Source organism: Bos indicus, chromosome 2, assembly GCF_029378745.1.
Source record: "Bos indicus isolate NIAB-ARS_2022 breed Sahiwal x Tharparkar chromosome 2, NIAB-ARS_B.indTharparkar_mat_pri_1.0, whole genome shotgun sequence".
In the NCBI taxonomy this organism is placed as follows: Eukaryota; Metazoa; Chordata; class Mammalia; order Artiodactyla; family Bovidae; genus Bos; species Bos indicus.
The window spans coordinates 103,348,981-103,374,490 of NC_091761.1; the positions used below are offsets into that span (position 1 = coordinate 103,348,981).

The 25,510-nt window shown below is 37.8% G+C and overlaps 1 protein-coding gene across 12 annotated transcripts in view; it reads right to left on the reverse strand.

The window, feature by feature from the left end:
* The window catches only part of FN1 (fibronectin 1), a 69,203-nt gene that overhangs the window by 26,233 nt on the left and 17,460 nt on the right, over positions 1–25,510 (reverse strand). For 6 of the 12 annotated variants that reach the window (XM_070771813.1, XM_070771785.1, XM_070771776.1 and 3 more), the window contains exons 13-25: positions 20,378–20,499; positions 17,363–17,543; positions 16,704–16,880; positions 15,793–15,921; positions 15,611–15,700; positions 14,646–14,840; positions 13,637–13,909; positions 12,121–12,387; positions 7,008–7,102; positions 5,414–5,582; positions 4,632–4,718; positions 2,062–2,253; positions 522–794 (exon numbers count right to left, since the gene is read on the reverse strand). In XM_070771813.1, coding sequence (XP_070627914.1) covers positions 522–794; positions 2,062–2,253; positions 4,632–4,718; positions 5,414–5,582; positions 7,008–7,102; positions 12,121–12,387; positions 13,637–13,909; positions 14,646–14,840; positions 15,611–15,700; positions 15,793–15,921; positions 16,704–16,880; positions 17,363–17,543; positions 20,378–20,499 — 2,250 coding nt within the window. The remainder of the gene's footprint in view (positions 1–521; positions 795–2,061; positions 2,254–4,631; positions 4,719–5,413; positions 5,583–7,007; positions 7,103–12,120; positions 12,388–13,636; positions 13,910–14,645; positions 14,841–15,610; positions 15,701–15,792; positions 15,922–16,703; positions 16,881–17,362; positions 17,544–20,377; positions 20,500–25,510) is intronic. The other 6 variants (XM_070771849.1, XM_070771804.1, XM_070771792.1 and 3 more) reach the window with 1 other exon arrangement.

A 25,510-nucleotide genomic window follows, 5' to 3' on the forward strand; every position in this document is an offset into this window, starting at 1 on the left:
CTTCACCTTATCATGCCATTAAAACCTAGAATGTACCAAAGTCTCTTTTTCTCCTACCACAAAAAAACCCTCCTTCCACTCTAACCTAAATTTCAATTAGTTTTTAGACACTCACAAACAAGATGGTAGAGTTTATGAAAGAGTAGAAGGAAGAGTCTAATGGTACATTTTGGAAGTACATTTCTTCTTATTAACTGGTGCTCTTGATACAATTTGGTATAAATGTTAGATTTTTTTAAAAAATTCCAGGTCTGCAATTTGTTAGATTAGGTATCTATATTTCTCTAGCTTTATACAAATTCATATTCATGGCTTCAGTGAAAATGTACTTAAGACTACGGCATATGTCTTCATCCAATCAGTGAAGCATATGCCTTCCACTCCTTAACCCCTGATCTACCCTCTCTTAATCTTTGGGAAATTGCTGGGTTTTCCCCTGAAACATCCAAATTTAACCAGAGTGACTGGGGACAGCATGCAACACCATCCATGTCTTAAACACAGAAGTTTTCAAAATTCACCCGTTTGTTGTGTCAGTGTAGTAGGGGCACTCTCTCCGCCATTAATGAGAGTGATAACGCTGATGTCATAGTCAATGCCGGGCTCCAGCCCTGTGACTGTGTAGTATCCTACTGAGGAGTCCACAAAATCTTCAAAAATAGGGATACCTTCTCCTGCCGCAACTACTGTGATGCGGTACCCAATAATGGTGGAAGAGTTTAGCGGGGTCCACCTCAGGCCGATGCTTGAATCAGTTATATCAACAAAGCTTAGGTCAGTGAGTTGGGGCACCTCTATTGAGTTACAAAGCAAAGGAGGGCAAAAGGAAAACAGAGGCAAAAAAGAGGAAAAAATAAAGCAGTGTACATCAGGTTACTAGTGGTAAAATAGTGTTAAAGCAATGATGGTAATATGCAATCTGTTCCAAATTATCTGAAAAGACTTTTTAAGCACCATGAATAGTTTGCTTCCCTGGGAGAATAAAACAGGTTACAATATTCTTTTAGGGATTTTTGGTTTGTTTCTTTTTTGAAAATCCCCAAAACAGTAAAGTTTGAACCTCTCAGGGTCTAAAGATTATAGTCCTGTTTGGGATATCAAAACCATTCTTAGAACCTAGATATAATATCTATAGTAAGTAACAGCAAAGTTTAAAAAATAATCTAAAACTTTTTAGTAGGAGAATAAAGCTTGCATGAAAAAGGTCCAAAAAATTAACTGATGAGTTTTTCTTTTTTTTCCCATAGAAAAACTCATGACAACATCAGGGCCATAATGCTAACGCATTATGAATGTATGGTATAAAATGTGCCATTCAAAAGCACATTCAGGTGAAAGACAGGCCTGAGTCCAAGGCCACTGTTAATATTTTGTTCATTTCATAATCAAAGTTATTTAATTAGTATTAGTAAAAGCATTCTACCAAATTGTGCAAAGAACACAATCTGTCCAACGCTTTCATTCCGTCATGATTCATTTTGGACGAACAATAGACCTATCCCAAGGCAGGTCTCTTCAATGTTGTCATTCAACCACAAGAAAGTACACCCTAAAAGTGTGGCCTTTCTTTTTCCTTTTTCTTTTTCAATTAAAAAAAAGAGGGATTTGAAATAGCAAGATGAAGAACTGAATGTGTGTGTCAACCAAGAGCTATTTCAGTGCTCACATATGGAGACTGTAAGATCAGGCAAAAATGTACAGATGGGATGCATTTACCATATTACTTTTTGCCTGTTGGTACTGAGTACAGACATATGACATCGTTTTAGTAATATTTCCACGTGAGCGGACAGTACAGAGTTAATGCCATGGTTGCCACTCCACTGCATACCCATTGCGACAAAAAGCATCCCAGTGAAGCACAGACAGTCAAGCAAGTGTTAACAGCAAGCATTTGTCCAAATAGTGGCTTTGACGTCATGGTTCTAGAGAGTGTGGTTGGGAGGTCAGAATTAAATCCCAAACATATTTTGACACACTCAACCATCTGGGAATGAAGAGGTTAATCCCCACTCTTATTGGAACTGCCTCTCTGAAGATAAGAGCTGATTTTTCCATTACCTGGGATGATGGTATCAGAGATAGGGACACTTTCCTTGTCATCTTTGACAGTGTAAACACTGACATTGTACTCCAGGCCCGGACTCAGGTTTTCAAAGGTGCAGGAACTCTGATCAGCATGGACCACTTCCTCCAGAGAGTATCCCTGCTGGCCGTTTGTGGGAGTGGTGGTGATTCTGTAGCCAGTAATGTCTGCAGAAAACAGAAAGGAGAAAGTTACTGCCCGGAACCTTTGCCACCCAGAGCCAATTACTAGACTGATGCACCCTCGAAGGGGAATGGGGAAAGGACTCAATATTCACGTGCTGAAGACTCCACCAACTGTCATTCAGCGTTTACAATAACCCTTTGAGGAAGGTATTAATATCCTCAGTTTAAAGACAACCTAGGAAAGGGAAAATGATTACCAAAGGCTCTTCTGTCTTACATTCCATGTTCCTCCTACCATGTGTGCCCTGATTTTCCTTAGTGGGTCATTTGCAGGACAGCTGAAGGATATTCTATTATACCTGCTTAGCACGGAACTGGCTCTCACCCTTAGGCATACTCCCCAAAATAGGTTCTCCTCGTTTATTAAAATAAGGTCTGAACCTAGGGGATTTATAGGTGGGGAAGATCCCCTGGAGAAGGGAATGGCTACCCACTCCAGTATTCTTGCCTGGAGAATTCCATGGACAGATGAGCCTGGCGGGCTACAGTCTATGAGGTTGCAAAGAGTCAGACATGACTGAGTGACTAATACTATTCAACAATAAGGAAAGGAGAAAAAGTGAAGAACAAAGGTGACTCTATTTATTCTAGGAAAAGTATATTGGGATTTCCCTGGTGGTTCAGTGGTTAAGACTCTGCGCTTTCAATGCAGGGCCTTGGGTTTGATACCTGGTCAGGGAATTAAAATCCCATATGCTACATGGCATGGCCAAATTAAAAAAAATAGTGTATTAACTGCTGAAGACTTCAGAAATCATAGAAGTGGGGCAGTGAGAGGGTTGAGGGGAGGAGAGAGACATTCAAATTAAAATAGCAATGACCAGAGAGTCACAGGGACAGACAAAGAGTAAACTGAGAAAGTATGTTTAAGTTAAACTTACTAAAAAGGGAGAAAATGATGGTATATTTTATAATTAGGAATAAGGTGACCACTTTGGAAGGAATGATGCTAAAGCTGAAATTCCAGTACTTTGACCACCTCATGCGAAGAGTTGACTCATTGGAAAAGACTCTGATGCTGGGAGGGATTGGGGGCAGGAGGAGAAGGGGACGACAGAGGATGAGATGGCTAGATGGCATCACTGACTCGATGGATGTGAGTCTGAGTGAACTCCAGGAGTTGGTGATGGACAGGGAGGCCTGGCGTGCTGCGATTCATGGGGTTGCCAAGAGTCAGACACGACTGAGAGACTGAACTGAACTGAACTGAAAGTAGTATATACAAGGAATTCCAACTGGATGGGAAATGAATGTTTGGGTCATTACATGTGCTAATGACCATTCAGATGGACAGACTAAACCATCCATTAAGACTAAATATTAATGATCTAGCTTCTGACAAGCATGAAACTTGCCAACCTAAAAGTTTCAACTTAAGAGTGATTCAACTGGAAATAGTGTAGTTTGGGCTTAAATGATGCTTCTACAGGTAATGAAAACTTCAAAAATCACTTTACTTCAGAGGGAATTAAAAAGGATATTCTGAGCTAGCTTTATTGTGTGTGACAGCACATATTGATCCGATTTAGAGATAATTGCCTCAACTGTGTATCCCAGCAAAGGTAAGAACTATTTTTAAAAAATGAGAGTACAAATCAGAACAGTGAAATAATAAGCAAAATAAAGCCATCTAATAAGTACACATAGTAGTTAATGTTAATGCCATCAACATTAGTTGGCATTTGTTTCTAATTTGGAATTTTCCCAATAATGAATATCCTGATATCTCAATAGTAATTCCCCCAATATAACCAATGATAAATATTTTAGTTAACATTTTTCATAGACTTGACAAAGATCAGGAATATCTAAAATTTCTCTTGCCATTGCCCCATTCCATAATGATACTTGAATATTGTCATAGATATCTCTACACATATTAGGATTGTATGGGGCTTCCCTGATGGCTCAGCAGGTAAAGAAACAGACTTAAATGCAGGAGACACCGGTTCAATCCCTGGGTCGGGAAGATCTCCTGGAGGAAATGGCAACCCACTCCAGTATTCTTGCCTGGAAAATTCCATGAACAGAGGAACTTGGCAGGCTACAGAACATGGGTCTAAATATGTGTGAACGAGTTTAGATAAAAGCTTTATGTAAAGCTTTAAAAAAAACAATCATGGAATGCATTTAGCCAAATTTCTCAGTATTGAGTATAAGTAAAACTAATAATTAAGATCCAAATACATGACGCTGAATGTGAGAGGTAGTCTGAACACTTAAGTTACAATCCCAGTTCTGTAACATTTGTGACAATGGATGTAAGTTAATTTTTTCCAAGTCTTTTCATTCTGTAAAAGTGAGGTCGTTTCTACCTGTCATCACCCTTAGAATTCTGTCCTGACGCATTGCGGGCTTACCAGGAGTGGTGCTCCTCTCCCAGGAGACAGTAAGCACTCCGGTGTCAGGGTTTGCCTCCAGGTGCAAGTTCGTTGGTGGGGACAGTGCTACACAGAAAAGAATTTTAATTAAAAGTTAAAGTTCGGATGGAGTTTCCCAGCTGGTGCTAGTAGTAAAGACCCTGCCTGCCAATGCAGTTGTTGTAAGAGATGTGGGTTCAACTCCTAGGTCAGGAAGATCCCCTGGAGGAGGGCATGCAAACCCACTCCAGTATTCTTGCCTGGAGAATCGCATGGACAGAGGAGCCTGGAAGGCTACGGTCCATGGGGTCACAAAGAGCTGGACACGACTGAAGTGACTTAGCATGCACACACACATGTACACAAACTAGCATAAAGTGCTTGAGCTGTAGAACTTCTCTCCCTTCCTTCCCGCCCCTCCCTCTCTCCCTTCCTTCGATTACCAGTAAAAATAAAGAAGTTGTACTGTAAAACCATGATGGATAGCAATTCTCTGAGAGCACTTTTTTTTTTACTATTTTAAATTTTGCAACACTGCTGAAATCTTTTTCTGTGTTGTCAATTCACAGATAACTTTTGATATGGAAAGAACACTTCTGATGTCATGAATTATATGATATCAGTTGAACTTGCTACTCCAGACTTAGAGAATAGCTAATAATATAAGTAGGAATGAAATCTTTCCCTTGTGTCATTATCATAAGTAAAAAGCGATACCTCTATCAGTTACCTTTAAAAAGTGCCAACAGTTTAAAATATGAAAAGAGGCAAGGAACTCTTACGTGTCACCACTTTCTTCACAATTGGCGCATCTCTCTCTTGCCCGTCTCTGAGGACAGAGATGGTGTAAACGTATTCCACACCTGGAGTCAGGCCAGATACCACGATGCTTCCTGACTCTGAAGTCACTTCTCGGGGTGCTTCTCCTCCCTGGCTTGGTCGTACACCCAGCTAGGAGAAAGAAGACAAAATCAACACCAAGGACAAATATTTCCAGAGCTGGGTTACTGCTGAGAATTTGTGGTTACGCTTCGCATAATGTGGACTCCTCAGGAACTGTACTCTGCTTTTAGTTGGGAATAAGTTGGGACCTTACTTTAGCTCTACTAAATAATTTCACTGGAAATTCCCCAGAACTGTGGGGAGGGTGCCAGTTAAGGCAAGTATCTTCCAAAACTAAGTTAAGGTAGTTTATAATGGAAGGTTCCAGAGAAACATCATTACATATTGCTTCGCTTGATAAACAACCTCCTGGTACAAACCAGAAGTACACAAAGGCTTTCAGCTACATGTCCGTTCGTTTCTTATTTTCTTTTTGCTGGAAGAAATCCTCGAGTTCTCTCTTTAATGAGTTACTAACATTCAACTTAGGTACCAGCCCCTGTAACACTTTGTACTTCAAAAACAGTCCTTTTGAAGAAGTATATTCACAGCTTCAAATGCAAGATTGTTATGTTACAAAAGAAGAATTAAGATTACTATGCCCAGAATTTTCAACCCTTTTAGTATTTAATTTAAAAAAACCTAGGTAATATTGTGTCATCAGGGTTCAACTCTGCAGGCAGCCTTAGTAAGGTATAAGGCTTCTGAAAGTCCAAATGACACTACTAAGGGAAATTTAAAAGATACATTGATGATCTTCAAAAAGGGATTCTCTGTATTTAAGTAGTGTAATTATCAATATGCTATTGCATATTTCAAAAAAGAAGTGGTCTTGGTATATATTTTAAAACAAACAATTATTAGGATTTAGTCTTGATTTTCAAGTATAATAAATATTTCTCTCTCCACACTCTAAATTCCAAAGAAAGGAAATCTTTTAAATACATTCATTTGTATTCCTCACTTCCCTAATACCATTAGTTTAAAAAAACAAGTATCCAGATCTATAGGGAAGAGCTTAATCTTAACTTCTATTAAGAGATTCACCCAAGGGGCTCTGAACAAGTTGAGATGAAACTGATTGAATAAAAATGTGATTTTTGAGCTATTCTGAGTTTAATTGGTCTCCCTAAATTGGTTTTTGTGAACTTGATACCTATTTAGAACAACACAACAAATGTGGTTTCCCTATATATATCTTTAAATGTAATTCCCTGGGGGAAAGGATAGAGAAAATAAGATAACAACAAATAACAGCTTCATACTAATGTTTTCTTCTTTGCAAAGCACTTTTACAGCCTCAATTCATCTTTCCAGCAATTCAGGGAGGCAGAAGTATTGTGATGCCCTGACAATGTGGCCAGAGAGGTATGAACAGAAACAGGATAAAACCCAAGTCACCCGATTCTTGAAACATCCTGTTTTAACCACATCCAGAAACACGAGGGCACCTCAGGGCTATATCACTAGAGATTAGAAACATCTGCAATTTACCTTAAAGCCAATCCTTGGGGCAGGTGTCCATGTAATCACGATGGTGGTCTCAGTCACCTCTGTGTTGTAATGTGGGATAGAGCCCAGAGGCTGCACTGTGAAATGGAATCAAAAAAGCATGTGTTCAAACCTCGGAATCACAGAGAATGCAGATAAATGTTTTTTATCTGGTACCTCAGTTCAGCCAACTAACGATCCAAAATGTAACATTTAACATACATGAAAATTTGGAGTAGATCAGTGCCTTTCAATCTTTCATGTACCACACAAATCATCTGAGACCTGGCTTAAATGCAGGATCTGATTCTATAGGTGCATACGTGGCTGGGTAGTTTGCCTTTCTGTAACACTAATGCCGTAGGTCCATGAATCACATTTGAATAACGAGGAGCTGGATGACCACAGAGGACACATTCAACTCCTTGGATTCTGTAATCTGTGTATTTTCACTATGTTTGGGATTTGAGTTTGATGACAACAACTTTCCCTATCATCAGTATAAAATCCCATATAAAATGTAAAATTGGTCATCACAAACTGATTATCACTCTGCTTCTTAACCATTATTTTGAGAACAATGGTTAAATTATAGATTATGCTGAGTCATTCCATAATGATGGCCAATTATTATTTTTTATTTCATATAGGAGTAACTAACTAACAATACTGTTAGTTTCAGGTGGAAAGCAAAGGGACTCAGCCATACATATACACGCATCCATTGTCCCTCAAACTCCCTTCCCATTCAAGCTGATGGCCAATTATTTTTGGTTGCAAAAAGAGATGTCATATGAAAGTTAAACAAAATCTGCCACCATGGATGAACTTATAAATTCTAAATAGTCTTTCTTTAAATATATAATTATTCATTCAGAATAATCACACTACAGAAATTTAGCATTCTGCCACTGGAATTAGGTATTATAAGAAAAGCTGATTTCAAATCTCCTAGATCCTGACATCATTTTTATTTCTTAGTGAAAATAATACTTAAAAAAAAAGGAAGAGTATGTGTACAGAAAGTTGAAATACACATTTTCAACAGTCTTACAGACTTTATCATAAACTTAAACTCTTTTAAAATATAATTTGCAGAACAACTAAACCTTGTAATAAGGGGAACAAGCATTTTGATAACTGGCTGCTATGGGAAAGGTGAGGTCTTAGACGTTAAGGCATTTGTATCAGGTGAGTCAAATTCCAGGTTTTCAAGCATGTGGCCATGGCACATGGCCTTCATAATCTCTTCCTCTTTGCATCCCAACCAAATTTTTGTACCCACAGAGAAAAAACTTAGCAAATGCATTTTTCTTCTAAATTATGAATGGTTGATTTGACAAAGACATCCTGCAGACTTAGACAAATGAATATTAAAAGTCTTTAAGACTACTCTGTTATTACTCAGCTCCAGTCATGGGAAAATTCAGGCCCAGCACTGCAATTGTCTTCCAATCTAGATTTTCATGTGCAACTTTTTAAAAAATTACTTTTAAAATCCTGTTGTCTGAAAAAACAAAATATGTGTGTGGGCTCCTTTGTAATGACTGCTCTAATGGCTGGACTGAAGTTCTACTGGTTTAGAGGCAAGTTTCATGAGTATGTTATTATTTTGATGATGTTTTCAGGAGAATTAGGATGGGTGACCCATGATGCCTTTCCAGACTCACTGAAATCATACACTATTTGGTTGCCACTGACTTTGCCAAAATGCCATGGCCATCCCTGAGTGACAATTTAATGACCACAAGAAACAATTCAGGGAGCAGTCAGTTTCCTTCACTGAACATCTGGGAAAGCCACAATTTTTTCAAAAAAAACATTCTCAGCTGTCTTGGGCTTTATGATTGGGTGTTTTCTATTGCTTGAGCCAGCCAGCTAAAAGGTTCCCAAGTTTAAGATGATGCTCTCTGCCTGGGAACACCATTACGGGAAACCCTCCAAACCACAAACCCACAAACTGATGGCAAACAAAGAATGTGACTGTATGAGCTATGGATTCTGGCAGGTCTTGTTAGGTGAAGGACAGCCTGGATGTTAAAAAAATAAAATTTGCCCTATTTATAAAGGAGTAGGCTGGTTTTCCCCCAGAAACAGCTCTCCTACCCCCACCATATGCTCTTAAGAATTTAGTACAAGTTATAAAACCCAGAAAAGTTATTCCAGAATTTAGTTTGGTAACAGTAAAAAAAACTACAGAAACTTAGAGCAATTCCAAAAATATGCAAGTCCAGCTGATATTCACAACCTCAGAACTCCCTGCTAACAGAAGCTTATTTAAATCTAAAGTATGGGGAGGCTTCCCAGGTGGTCCAGTGTTTAGAAGGCATGGATTCTACCCCTGGTCAGGGAACTAAGATCGTGCATGCTGCACAGTGTAGCCAAAGAAAAAAATGTTAAACCTAACTTTGATTGAGCTGTTTTCACAATCATCTAGTCAACAAATATTTTTTGAAAGCATACTATATGCAAAGCATAACTTTTATCTAATAAAAGAAGTTTTGTCAGTTAACTCAAATAAAATTTTATTTTTATAAATGTACTGTGTACACAATAAAATAACATGTCCAATATATCAAAGTCTCCAAAAGTACTTGAAATAGCCAATAACTGCCCCACCCATGCCACTTATTATTGTTAGTATCATTAAAAATGCTTTTTCTTAGAGAAATGCAAATTAAAACTACAATAAGATACCACCTCACACCAATCCGAATGGCCGTCATTATAAAGTCTACAAATAAAAAACATTGGGATCGCTTCTCGGCCTTTTGGCTAAGATCAAGTGTAAAAAACATTGGAGAGGGTGTGGAGAAAAGGGACCCACTCCTACACTGTTGTGGGAATGTAAATTGGTGCGGTCACTATGGAGAACAGTATGGAGGTTTTTCAAAAGAACTCAAAATAGAGTTGCCATGTGATCCAGCAATTCCACTCCTGGACATATACACAGACAAATTATAATTCTGAAAGATACATGCATCCCTAGATTTATAGCAGCACTATTTACAACAGCCAAGACACAGGAGCAACCTAAATGTCCATCAACATATGAATGAATAAAGATGTAGTACATACATTAAAATAGAATATTACTCAGCCATGAAAAAGAATGAATGCCATTTGTAGTAACATGGGTGGATCTAGAGATTTTCATACTAAATGAAGTCAGAAAGAAGGACAGATGCCATATATCACTTACGTGTGGAATCTAAAATAAAACACAAATGAACATATCTACAAAAAAAAAAGTCTCACAAATGCAGAGAACACCCTTGCGACTGCCAAAGGAAGGGGAGGTGGGGGAGGAAAGATTGGGAGTTTGGGCTTACAAAGTTCAACTAGTATACATAGGATGGATATACAACAAGGTCCTACTGTACAGCACAGGGACCTATACACAATATCCTGTGACAAATCATAATTGAAAAGGATATGAAAAAGAATATATTTTCATATGTATAACTGAGTCATTTTGCTGTTCAGCAGATATTAACCCAACATTGTAAATCAACTATTTTTCCAATAAAATAAACAAGATGCTTATTCTTTTATAGGCATTTATCCAACAAAAGGAAACTATGTAAAATATGTTTCATGTTAAAAAGTAAAAAAGATAACAGTGGTCAGTAAAAGACTACTAAACTCTCTGTTCTAATGCAATGAATGTCATCTATAAGAAGCAGGTATTTATAAGAAATACAAAGATACTGATCTCATGTTAATAGATTTTAGAGTCTTAGTAACATATAACATAAAATAGCAAAATTCAAAGGTCAGCTTATAGATAAAAAGTACGTTTTACTTGTTTATGACTAGTAGTTACTTAGGAAAAAGCATTTACTGCCAAGCTTTATACATGCAATTTAAATAGAAATACATTTTTAGTAAATTATGAATTCCTACAAAGAAAATTTTATAGACACTTTCTTTGTGTGAAATAAATTCCACAGTAATTTATAAACTAAACTTATATTCACTTTTTGAATGCTTTTTAACATCTATTTTTCAAGTTAGAGTAAGATTTGTGGAAAGCTTTTAGGAAATCGCAAGCTAGTTCACAGTTGCAATATATGCTGAAAAAGTGTTAAGTTAGGTCCTTCTGTAATTCAAAATGAGCTAAAAACAGCAATTAATGCTTATCTAGAAATTATGGGTCTCATATTTCTTTGTAATGTAAATGAGATGCATTAATAGAAATCAATTCATGAATACGAATTTAATAGAAATCAACTCATGAATACAATCCTCTATTGTGATATAGACATGAAAGAGATTTAAGGTCACTTCCTGTAAAGTGTTGAGCAAAAGACAGACATGACCAAAAATTACTGTCAATATTTTTCCTTCTGCGGAATTGAGAGTGATTTAAGAAAAGTTAAAAAAAAAAAGCTATCCTGTTCTGCAGAAGTACTTTAATCTGCTGTTGTCAACACTCATTACTTCCTTAGCTTCTTGTCCTGTTGGTTTCTATTCAACTGGTAGATGTTTTTCTTCCACATTTAATGCTGTCGTTCGATGCTCAAAGTATCGGGATGTAGACACAATGGCTGATTTTTTTCTTGCCTTAACTAGTATTTAGTAAATTCATTTAATTCAGTAGCATTCAATTTTCGAATAACTTGGGTGTCTTAAACCATGCTACTCAAAGTACTGGTCTAGGAGGAAATAAGGATCTTGGTAACATATATCATATAACCCACTGCTTCCTTCATCAAGAAAACTTTGCTTCAAAAAAGTATTAACTGAACAGTGTGCTCCTTGATCCATTCTGGCATAAGCTCATTAGTCCATGTAACAAACAACTCACAGAGCAGCAGTGGATCCATGGATCACACTTTGAGTAGGACCACTTTAAATATCTCTTTCAAATTAAAAATAATTATTTAAAACTTGTACAAAATTTTTAAGTTAACTTTGTTCTTTTTTGGCCACACTGCACAGCTTGTGGGATCTTAGTTCCCTGACCAGGGAACTAGGCAGGGACAGCAGAGAGTCTTAACCACTGGACCGCCATGAAATTCCCTAAGTTAACTTCTTAAAAAATGGATGAAGGAGAGAGAATGTAAATACAGATGAGACATCACCAAGAAAAGACATTTAAATTTTGACTTACGAGTGGTGAAGACTCCGGTGACTCTGGGGCTCTGCTGATTGCCCTTCACGGCTACGAGGCTTACAGCATACTCAGAGCCAGGCTGCAGGTTCCTCAGTGGGTACTGCGAGGCTGCGGGCCCCACGTTGTACTGCTTGGGCTGGCCTCCCCGGGTCAGGCCCACGGTCAGTCGGTACCCAACTATCCGGGCGCGAGGTGGAGTCCAGGTCACTATAACCGTGGTATCAGTTTCATTGATAAACTGGAGGTTGGTGGGAGCATCCAATTCTAGAAAAAGAGATGAAACATGTCAAGAAATAGCTGCACTTCAGAATTATCATACTGAAATCCTAAAGCTTGACTGAATTTTCTAAGTTCTGTCTTCTCAAGGTTGAAACAAAGATCAGAACCTTGGAAATACTGAGCCACGAAGAAGAGACTGAGTGCTACAGAGAACTTCACAAAACTCTTGTCAGTCATGAGAAATCACTCACTGTGTTTGCCTGACTTTGATCCTGTGGAAAGTTTATAATTTTCCAGCATGATTTTCCCATTACCCTCAGAAATTACACTAACATTGCAGAGATGGTATTTAAAAACAAAAGCCAGTACTTATGAAGCTATAGTTTGTTCTGCTCTGAGCCAAATAGGTGAAGAAAACAGAAATAAACCCATTAAAATGAGGGTAAGAAGAAAGTTCCACGTGGAGCACAGTGACGTTTTCTGCATTTATTCAATGACTAATCCTTTGCTTGAATAATAAAAGTAACTTTCACCTGATTCAGATGAGACAAAAATGATAACATATACTCAGAACCTCAGATTCATGGCAAGACCCTTGTGAGTTTGCTCTAGCACAAAGAATCACATAAATTGTTGGTTTTCTTCTTGAGTGTGATAACTGGCAACTTCCCTACAATAATTTAAAACACTTTTCAGAGGGAGGAAATGTTTAAGAGGTAGTCAAGTATAACAACAAAGCATGGGCTTTGGAGTCAAAAAGACATAGGTCTATGTGGATCCCCACTCCATCATTTCTCAGCTCTGTTACTTTACAAGTTGCAGCGTTTTTTATAAGCTTCAGTCTCTTCATGTATCCCGTAGGGATAATAATAAGACCTTCCTTATTAACTCAAAATGAGGATTAAATATGAGGATAATAAAGAACTGAGCATATGACCTGGTGCTTAATACACATTGAATGTTTTAGTAATTACTATTTATAAATAATTTTGCTATAAAAGAATTAGGAGACTATACTTGAAGTCTGACTTAGGTATATTTAGTTACACAAATAGTACTCAAATTTTCAATCCATGTCTCCATTAGCAAGGAAAATTAGGCTAAGTTTTGCTCCTTTCATGTCATGTCCCCATGTATTTGGGAAATGGATTACCATTTAGCCTCTATGGAGGCTATACATTTCCTGTTCTCTGAGTATGTTCCTGTTTCTAATTGTGAACCCAGGAGTGAATGGAGTGCTGCCCATTGATCACAAGTGGAAAGGGAGGGTAGAGATAAAGGACCCCAAACCTACTGGTTGCCTGCTGTGCCGTCAGAGGCTTGCTCTCCCTCCCCTGGTTCACGGCGAAGACTTTGAAGTGATAAGTGACCCCAGGGGACAGCCCGGTGACTTCCGCAAAGGTGTTCCTGCTGACGGGCAGCCTCTGCCCATGCTCCCCGGGCAGGTTGACGGGGATCACATCCACACGGTAACCGGTTACTGGACTCTCTGGGGGTGTCCACATGATGGTGATCTTCACATCTGTCACCTCCACAAACTGCAGGTCCCTGGGAGGGGGAACTTTATCTAACAGACAAGAGCCAAGCGGTCATTCGCAATTCCTGCTGAGGATTATTTTTAAAAAACCAGTTTGCCAAATGTGTATAAGGCAATTCATAGAGCCCCTCTCTTCAGAGCAAAGCTGTTTTCTCTTTAAATCTAAGAACACATTTTTGGGGTTATATTTTCATGGTTTAGTCATCTTGCTTACATTTGACATTTAAAACTATTATGTAAAATGTGAATGTAAGCAGATGAGTTTCCATCAAATGAAGTGTCCTAATGGGGGGTTTAAAATACACATACCCCCCAAAACCCCTAAGCAAACTCTTGTGACAACAGAAAAAAATGTGGTTTTTACTTTAATGAATCTTTTTTTTAATACTTAAGAGCAACAGATGAACTACCCCTTAGGTTTCTTGGGGAAAATATGAAAGCTTTATGCTGTCAATTTTTAATCAGGAAAGCCAATAGCCAGCTTGTATTAGTTACTTTACAGTGAGAACATTTCAGCTAAATTTCATAAGTTCAGGGATAGAGTAATCTATAGGATGACTTGCATATAGGAACCGTAGACAGAGACAAAATAAACCCCCCAAAGAGACAATTATTCTTTGATCTTACACGTCTGATTGTCCCTAGTAGGCTCATGGAGTGAACACAAGCCAAGGTTGGTTTTGTTCCTCTGGCAAAAGGGAGGTTCAAGATGTGACTTTCTTAAGCCTTAAAAGGTAAGACAGCACAAGAAGCAGCTTTAGGTTACCTGAACGTGGGACTCCAGTGGTTTCTTGCTGGATGAAGACCGGAGTACTTTCTTGATTTTCTTCCACAGCATAGATGGTGATGTTATACTGAACGCCAGGTTGCAAGTCACTGAGAGTGACAGAGTTGGCCGTTTCAGGAAGATTGAGTTCTGTGCTACTGCCCTCTACGGATGGGGAATAGACGATTCTGTATCCTGCAGATTCAGGAGAAAAACAGTAAAACACACTGATGAAACACAGGCTTCAAAAGGCATAAATTCCCCTTTCCTAATAGCCCTTAGCATCTTGGTAGATCACTCTTGAAGAGTGAGCAATTCTTCTGGACTCATTCAATAGTGCTACTTCTTATAAGGACTGTTCAGTCCAAAGATTAAATAAGAATAGTCATGCAAAGCTTTTTAATAATAAAAATCATCCTCAAAGACCGAGATCCTTAATAAATGTCTATTAGAGAAGCCAGGAGGTGAAAATATTCATGTTAAATCGATTTCTTTTTCTTTGAGCTCTAGATGATGGGAGCAATCAAGGAACCGCTCTGAGCCAGAGTTGTCTAGCCTGTCTATGTCTTTTAAGAACTTCAGAAACAGTTAAATCACCTAATGAGCTAATAAGGCATCTTGGCTGCCTCTAAGAATTAGTCTCAGAGTGAGGTTTTCAGAAGAATTACCCCTCTTCTATCATGGGAATGCCTTGTTTAATAAATCCATGAGCTGGATTTCGAGGTTTGTGCCTGTGTGATTGTGTGTGTGCATGTTTGTGTGAAACAGGTTAATTAAGACATATTTAAGAGGAAATTATTCATAAGAAGGTAAGGCTGTACAGACACACATATATCTACACTGTGGTCCAGTAATTACAGTAGAGATATATAAGTGATTTGCCTGCTCATAGATCAGAATCCACTCCCTCACCTCTTAGGGCAACAAGATTAACATAGGAGCCAAGAAGAGGCAGCTAAGCTGACCTGTGATGGGCGCCCTGGGTCTGCTCCAGCGAACGACAATGGAAGTGTCATCAACTTGGTCCACGGTAGGGTCAGGAGGGGCGTCAGGTGCTAACAAAGAAAGGAAGAAATGAGAAAAGCAGCAAATACTGCTACAGGTCTGTTTCACAGGGGGAAAAAAAGTCTTTTCACTCCACACATACCTGTGGTCTGTGAGGTAGACAGGATCAAATTCTGCTCTCCTTCCTCGGATATCTCGTAAACATTCACAGTGTATTTTCGGCCGGGAAGCAGGTCAGGGATGTTCACGGAAGTGGCTGTGCTGGGAAGATCTTTGAAATAAAAGGGAAAGGTTACTATCAGAGGATACCAATCCCTCTAATGACTCCATAACCTTTGAGAAGGATAGTTTTAAAACTATATATTCATGGGGGTGGGGGGAATGAATGAAGAAAACTATAAAGAAATATACTAATGTATAGTCAGTAATTATCAGTGCACTATGAGATAATTTTTTTCCCCCTTTCTCAAATATTTTCTCTAAGGATATATAATTTTAAACCACCCCCAAATTTGTAAACGTTGTCCTCTGTAGTTAGAAGTCTAAGTAGTGGTTATGGGTGAGGGATGATGGGGGAGGAGGGATGTTCTTTTTCTTGATCTGGGTCCTGGTCACGTGGGTGTGTTCTTTTTATAAAAATTCACTGAGTTCTATGTTTATGATTTGTGTACTTTTCAGTGTGTATATTTCTCCACAATAAAGTTTTTAAAAGTCTGTTACACATGAGAATCTGAAAAGCATGAATAAGGGTACTGTGTCTCTCCCAAAGCTAACAGTCCCCATGCTGGCAATTACTTCCAGGAAGAACACACTATTGTTATGTGGACCTGTGCCCAGGCTAACACATAACACAGCTCCCACCAGGGACCAGGAAAGTGAGCATGGTTTAGGAAACACCCAGGTTGGTTCTAAAAAGGGTCAGTTGTTTTCCATCCTCACACTGGAGGGCCAACTAGTTCCAAACTTCCCAGGCCACCTGCGTGGATGCCCCCCCGCCCAGCCCCACCCCCAGCAGAATCTGCCAGCAGCTGGTCATCAACACATCGAGCTCACCCAGGTACTGTGGTTCATCTCCCTCTTCACTCAGCTCATACTCCACCCGGAATCCAGACACAGTGTCCGAAGCTGAGACCCAGGAAACCACAAAGCTGCTGGCTGTGATTTCAGTCACCGACTCAGAGGTGGCCACAACAGGAGACAAGGGTGTGGTCTCTCCCGTCACAGTGTTGCCTAGAGTCACAGAGAGGACAAAGAGCCTTCAGCCACGGATAAAACTTACTACCATCATCTGTAAAATACCATTTAAAAAAAAAAAAATGTAGTTGCTGGACTTCCCCATTAGTCCCAGTGGTTAAGAATCCACCTGCCAGTGCAGCGGACACAGGCTTGATCCCTGCGTCCAGGAACTAAGATCCCACATGTTACAGGGCAACTCAGCCCATGCACCACAGCTACTGAAGCCCATGCGCCCATGCTCCACAACAAGAGAAGCCACTAGAATGGAAGCCCACACTGCAACAAAAAGTAGCCCCAGTTCACTGCAACTAGAGAAAGCCAGTGCAGCAGTGAAGACCAGCGCAACGAAAAAAAATAAAATGTGGGTATTCATATTCATCCACGGAAGAAGATGAATCGAGAAGGAAAGTACTTCCTCTGGGCAGCCCAGGTCTGAGAAAGGCAGGCACAGATGGACGGGCCACTGGGGTACATACTGGTCACCGCTGGGCTCGTGCTGGTGGTGGTAAAGTCGAAGCGCGTCACCTCTCTTTGGCCATAGTGCTGGACGCTGATAAGCTGGCCCTCGTATACCACACCTGGCCTCAGGCCTTTGATGGTGTAGGAGTTTAAGTGGCCAGGAATGGTAGCTTCCTTCCAGCGGTTTGGAGAATTTTTCTAAAAATTTAAGTGAAAAAAAAAAAAAAATCACACAAGAATTTACAAAGATGAATGCTGGGAGAGGATGTGGAGCATTTTTCAAAGAAGAACGAGGAGTCTATGAAGCTCCATTTGAGGGGGATATCACGGAAAATTGGGATCAGAATAGAAACCTGCAGCAGAATTTGTTAATGTTAATAATAATGGTTATTACAGCTAATATTTACTGATGGTTTACTATGTTCCATGCTCCGTGCTGTTTTCCTTCCATTCTCTTATTTAAGGTTTATCTCTTACCTCCTCCAAGTTAGTGGTATTATTGTCCTGATTTTACAGATGAAGAAACAGAGTATGTGACATGCCCAAGATTACACAAAGGGAGGCCCTGGGCACCTTCCTTTTTGCCAGATTAACTATTCAGTTTAATAACAGCAACCCAAGTTTTGCCTTTCCCAATTTTTAAATTTCCACAATGAACTGGGATATATTCCTCTTTGAAGTGGGATAAGGCTTTATAGTCTATATTTATTTAGTGGGATACAAACCAAGTTTCTTACAGAGCAAAGGCATAATATTCTTTCAGGACTCAGTTCCCGGGACCATCACATATGAGGCTTAACGCTGCTCTGGTTTTATGACTCATTCTTGGATATGAACTACTCCATCAAAAGTGGTTAGCCAACTTTGGGCAAGACTGCAGAAGAATGTGCTCTCAGTTTATTTAATCTTTGTCTCCAGTTTATATTTTCACATCCTGTCCGAATTTATTAATATCATGGATCACAAAATTTATGGCAATAAAATGTGTAAAAAAGAAACATCCTTACTTCAAACAAGTTGAGACCATTTTAAGTATAAATATTCTACACTAATATAAGTCAAAATACATTTTTAATAGCCAGTGATTTTACAAAATTATCCAATCAACCAGTTCCTCAATAATTCAGATACTCTAGTGTCCCTTTATAATTTTTAAATAAATGAAAGTGATCCTGGTACTCTCTAAATTTAAACACCTTGTGAAAAACATTAAAAGTAGTCATTATAATTAGCTCAGATTTAATAGTAAGCCTTTCGCTCAATGTGAAATTTTTGGTTTGTTATTAGAAGAAAATACTCAAGAATAAACTATCAGGTGACAAATATTAAAGAAAAACCTAAAAGTGTTAAAAAATTTCAAAGAAATAACCTCCACTCTTTGGAGACTTTCTAACTTATTATACACATTTTATATGTGTGCTAAGTCGCTTCAGTCGTGTCTGACTCTGTGTGACCCTATGAATTGTAGCACACCAGGCATCTGTCCATGGCATTCTTCAGACAAGAATACTGGAGTGGGTTGTCATGCCCTCCTCCAGGGGATCTTCCTGACCCAGGGATCAAACCCACATCTCTTAAGTCTCCTTTATTGGCAGGTGGGTTCTTTACCAGTAGCATCACCTGGGAAGCCCTGATATACATTTTATGCCTATGTGCAATTATCCCTTATTACTGTGGTCTCACAAATACTTCAAAGTTAAGTTTAAATTAAATAAAATCGATGAAGAGAAATGAGAGACAAGAAAGTGTTAGAGGGGAAATATATTCATCCCATCGACTAACATCATTAGACAAAAAGTTCTGCAAATGGCTACTACATATACTGTGGACATTAACAAAAAATGGGTGAGAGAAGAAAAAGAATGATTTCAACAGCTTGAATTTTTCAAAAAGAATTGAATACAATTCCATGAGTTGGTCAAATGTTTTATTTTACTTTGCTTTTTTAGTTCCTAGAAACCAATAGCTGTGATTTAAAATGGGCATTTTTCTCCTGTGCTTAAATAGTTTCTCAAATTAATGTCATACATTTTGGAGAGATATAAGGGCAGGCTTGAGAGGGTAAGAGAAACTACAACATAATAGATCAATATCCTCCCTAGTGAGACTTAATAGATCAATATCCTCCTTAGTGAGGTTTCTTCAATTTCTAGATGATTAGTGGGGAGTCACAAAGTCATTCATTAAATACACTAACTATCCTTCATCTATACTTTTCTCTCATCATCTCTCCCTTCTATCCAAATAACTGCAAAGATTAGAAAGTAAGGTTTTATGAAATGATCATGGAAATTCCCTGGAGGTCTAGTGGTTAAGACTTGGGGTGTTCACTGTCATGGCCTAGGTTCAACACCTGGTTGGGGAACTACGATCCCTCAGGCCATGCGGCATGGTCAAAAAAAAAGAAGAAACAATCACTTAAACAGTGAATTAAAAAAGAAAGATATTAATTTAGCTATTTTGTTTTACAAATCATGGAAAATGATGCCAGTAGTTTTCTTTCCCTTTGATGGAGTTGCAAGACTTTTAAAAACTTTAGATTCTCTTCCCGTGCTGGGTAAGAATAATTTTAAGCATTATCATTTCTACTCACAAACAAGATGTTTCTAACATGAAGAGTTAAGTTCTCCTAAATACCAAAAGACAGCTAAGTCTATATGTGAATTAGATTGACCACATATTGTTTGGTCACTAAACAAATATAATGCCAAGTGAATAGTTCGTCAGATCTACTGGCTCAAAAACTGAAACACATTTTCAGAATCTGTTCATTTCCTTCTCCTTTAAAAAAAATATTCGATTATTTACTTTTCTTTATTTCGCTGCACCTAGTCTTAGTTGTAGCACGTGGCATCTTTTAGTTGGGCACGCAAACTTAGATATGACATGCAGTATCTAGTTCCCTGCCCAGGGACTGAACAGGAGTCTCCTGAATTGGGAGCAGGAAGTCTTAGTCACTGGACCACCAGGAAGTCCCCAGAATCTATTAATCAAGAGCTTCAATATCCAAGGTTTCTGAGCAGGATACTCACAGGTTTCCATCTGAGAATGTACTTGGAAATGTGAGATGATTCTGGTGCGCTCCATTGGATGGGGTGAGAGTTGGGTTGACTTGGGGTCTCAGTGATGATTACTTGGACAGGACCACTTGTATCTGAAAATGAAAATATGAGAGTTGGTGATCCTGAGGATTCCCTTACTTCAACTTAAAATTTAGTGCACATGGATGGCCATCAGTAAAGACAGTTTTGCTTATGAGTAAATGGGAGCACAATAAAAATTATCTGGAGTTAATTTTTTACATATTGACATTGGAAATCAATGAGACAAATCCTTTTTTTCTTAATTAATCACTGTCAAATAACAATATTGTGTTAATCTCTGCTGTACAGCTATGTGATTCAGTTATACATACACACACACACATATATATATTCTTTTTTATATTCCTTTCCATTATGGTTTATTACAGGATATTGAATATTGTTCTCTGTGCGAAACAGTAGGATCTTGTGGCTCATGCATTTCGTGTATGATAGTTTGCGCCTGCTGACCCTTCACTCCCACTCCATGCCTTCCCTATGCCCTTCCTTTTGTCAACCACAGGTCTGTTCTCTATGAGACAAATTCTTTTTTAGCAGATAGATTCTTGTCTTTCACATGAAAAATGCAACTCAAACTTATTTATAAGCAAATAAAATAAATTTTTAAATGCCACTTAGTTTTCTTTCTTCTCCTTTTTCAAAGAATTGTGAAAAAACTGTGGAACCACTCTAACACAAATAATGTAATACAGAATACAAACTTCATTTACTTATACTAAACGTCTTTGAAGGAAATTCTAGCTTGTGGAGCTTTTCATCAAGGACAAATCTACCATCAAGAAAGAAAAAACATTCCAAAGGCCATATGACATGATGTAAAACAAACACATTTCTAAATGGGGTAGAATCTTAGACAAACAGACAAAGGTAATAATTAAAGACTCAATTTTATTTCTCATCCTCTCAGTCTAATATCCTATCAGTTTTGGAAAATGTTTTATTTTTATTCAATAAGTTTGCTCTAAAATCATTCCATTGATTGGTCAAATTGCTGAGATCAAAATTACATTTTTTCAAAAGTAGTTATCAATAAAATGACATTTTGAAGTGTATACTAAATTTAATATTTCCACATCTTTAATGTGTAAAACTATTATCAACAAATTTAGTGTGTGGTTTTGGTTCTGCTTTTTTTTAAGGCAAAACAAGAGAAGTAGAATCAATTTCTTAATAGGGTAGATTCTATTTAGGATAATTATTAAATAAATGGAAAATTTATGCCTGCAGAACAGAACACTATTAAATACTGTCTTTTTTATGATGTCACTCAATGTTCAACTTATTAGAAATAAAGTTCCTTGTAATAACGTTTCCAAGAATTTCTAACTGACATTCTGTTAAACAGAGCAAAATTTTGCATGTTAGCTAGAGCAGTTCAGCAGATTATTAACAGATTTAAGTTTTCCATAAGGTCGTAGAAAAAATATTGATTTTCAAACTTAATTATTATCCTCACTATTAAATTTTATTTGAAAATAAAGTTTTATCTAGCAGAACAAATATACAACTTGCATATCTGGACAGACTCAAAAGTTCTAGAATAATATACTCACTTCCATGATGAGAATAATTCAGTTTGGCTCAAGACTAATAAACATTCTTTAAATCTTAATTTCATCTAATACACATATTTGTAAGCTGTACAAAAACCAAAATTAATAAATAAAATTCTCAATTTTTAATTCTAAAGTGTATATTTCATAGATCATGGCAGGGTATTTGTTTTAATTAACTGGCAGAAGTCAATTCCACAACCCTCTTTGAATCACTCCTTCACCATTATATATATATGAATATAAATACATTTTTAAAAACAAACATTGAGGTAAAATTTTAGAGATGTGATTATTTACTCCCATAATCAGTAAATATAGAACTATCACATTTTTATATTACAATAATTGGTATAAGGCTATTTAAATATTGATCCTTAAAAGAAATCCTACCATAATTTCCTCATGTAAAGAGATGCCTGATATGTATTTTAGTTTAACAACCATGATTTTGAGAGAAAAAAGTTTATGATGCCATGAATGTACACCACCAAGAGTCATTCCTAAAGCTAACCAAGGACTTCGGATGATTAAATGCCAATAGTAGGTTCATTGATTGTAACAAACGTACCACTCTGGTGGGGATGTTGATATTAGAGGATGTTGTGCTGTGTGGGAGCAGAGGAAACACAGGAAATCTCTGTACCTTCCTTTTGATCTTGCTGTAAACCTAAAACTGCTTAAAAATAGTCTTAAATTTTAAAAAAAGATCATGATGATTATGGCTGATTCATGTTGATGTATGGCAGAAACAATACTATAAAGCAATTATCCTCCAATTAAAAATAAATCTTAAGAAAATTATGATGGTTACATGTTTATCAAAATTAAATTTTAGATAACATAAGTGACCTTTACTGCCTACCTTTAAGCTTAATCATGCTGCTATGTCCACAAGGAGGAGGATAGTGAAGAAAAGGGGAGGAAAAAGAAACAGGCGACTCAGAGGTTTTTACTCAGTGATGGAGCAAAACAACATAAGGTTTCCTCTAAAATTTCAAGTGCTGGTTTGAAACCCTATGTTTTCAATGTTAGCCTTGTACCATAGCTCACCTTTAAGGGAACTACCCTAAACAGTAATAAGATATCTTGCATTTAGCACAATTTTGTTCAGAGAGTAAAAAATTATCCATGATTTGTAAGGTCAATTAAATTCCAGCTATCACTCTATGCCACTTTTTCCACATATGATTAGAAGACAAGAAATTTGAAAATTCTGACATCATTTATATTTAGACTTAGCTTTTTGATAATCCTTTTGATATTGGTTAATTGGTAAAACTTTGTAAAGTAACCTGAGCAATGACTCACACCATTGTGAAAACTTGACTCCCTCTCTTATTCAATATAATCATACTAATTATGAAATAGTTATGAAGAGATATGACAAAATGTCTATACTTTCAAAACCAGTTTGAAAATAAGGCCCAAATGAATAATTTCCAGTAATAGTGACCCTGGAGAAGTTAAACATTCATGCATTTGCAACTCAGCCCTTTTTTTCTTTATTTAGTTTGCTGAGATCTGTGCTTTCCTGGTTGTTTATTGACAAACCAAATGCCTCTTATCTTCTGTTAGTTTGAACAACTCTACTGAATCCTCTGTAGGAGGAACAAACAGGGCAAGGCTCAGAGACAACGGACTGGTGATCTGTTGTTCCATCATCCTTCCCACACTCTGAAAGCCGCACAAGCCAGGCAGGAACCATTGAGTAAACCAAACACACAGATAAGACCCAGACTGTGTACTGAGGCCAATCTCCTCTCTGCTGAAATCGCCTCTATGCTCAATGGGCTCTTCTGTTATGAAGAGTAGAAACAAGGTCAAAACATAAAAGTCCAACACAGGAGGATTCCCTCCCGTTTAGATTTCATCTCTGGCGTGTCAACCTACAGGCTTCCAGCAAGCTGTTATGTGAACAGGCTTACTTTAAAAGAGAGAGCAAAAAAAGTTCTCTCTAATTCACCAAGAAGGAAATCACTTTCAAGACCACCACACCAGTAAGAACCATAAATAGACAGTAAGAGATTTTTTAGAAATGTCACTGACTCGATGGACATGAGTCTGAGTGAACTCCGGGAGTTGGTGATGGACAGGGAGGCCTGGCGTGCTGCGATTCATGGGGTCGCAAAGAGTCGGACACGACTGAGCGACTGATCTGATCTGATCTGATCCTTTTGTTGTATCATTAAAAAAAAAAAAAAGCTTCAGTTATATACTTTCTGAACTTACAGTAATTCTGCAGAGCTTTAAAAATTATTGAACAAAAAAAATTATTTTAAGTGATTCCTACACACAAATCTACCACAAAATACAGTTTAAGAGCCAGGTCAATCTATGCTGAGAACCTGTTAAGCAAAGTCATCTTCAGTAGCCCAGACAGCGCCTGAAGCCAGGGGAGAGGAGGGGCTCTTCTAAGTTCAGAAAGGGTATATATGAACAGTTTTTAGGATCACAGATTATTAGTTTGTTGGTGCTGGAAGGAACTTAAAGGTAATCAGCTAAAATCTTCCTGTCTTACAGCTGAGGAAATAATGACTGAAGCTTGACCTGTATCTGCTTAGCAGCATGTACAAACCTGGATCCATGTCTTGGCAAACACTGTTTTTGGCCAAGTTGTTCCATATCTTTTTCTTTATGACAGTAAATCTCTTATCACATTAAAAAAGGATTTAGTTAACTGAATCTTGATTTCTGTCATAGGTAGGTTCCAATGTCCTGACGATCTCTCTATTTCTGAATATAGGCCACATCTTAACTTAGCAGAGAGTCAAGAGACTTTGATCTCAGATATTGCTTAAGTAACTGATGCCTAAAAATTAATTTTATTTTTTGGTCACACCACAAGGCATGTGGAACTTCTCTGTCTAGGGATCAAACCCATGCCCCCTGCAGTGGAAGGGCAGAATCTTAGTCGCTGGGCTATCAGGAAGTCCACGATGCCTAAAAATTAGTTTCAGAATTCAACCCATCTTACTGTTAACTCATCACTCAGCAAAAATTAAATTCAATTTTTTAAAAAATGAATAACACCTCCAGCTAGGCATTATGTCCTGTGACCTGAAAAAAATCCAGTAATAAACATTTTTGAGTATTTGAACAGCCTGGGCAGAGAACTGACCAAGTTACTCAACTCTGGACCCAGGATATTTTGTTCCAGACTCCAAAAGATCAAACACATGAACATTCTGACAAAAAAAGGGCCTGGATGAAACACTGAATGAATACATATCATGTGTATGATACACATGAATGAATGTGTATGCATTTCATGCGATTTCTCCATGCAATCTTTCTGTTAAGAAACATAACATAAAATCCTGACCTTTACTCCCAGCATCGGTTACTCCGTGGTTTCTACTTACAGGTACAGATGAGAAATGAAATTTAGCCAGTGTTTTAACCTAATGGAATGTTCTGCAATGTTAAGAAACAAATTTACATGCAGGCACTTTTTCACAGCCTTCTACTCCTACTTGACTAGGGAGAAAGGAAAACCATTTAAGTA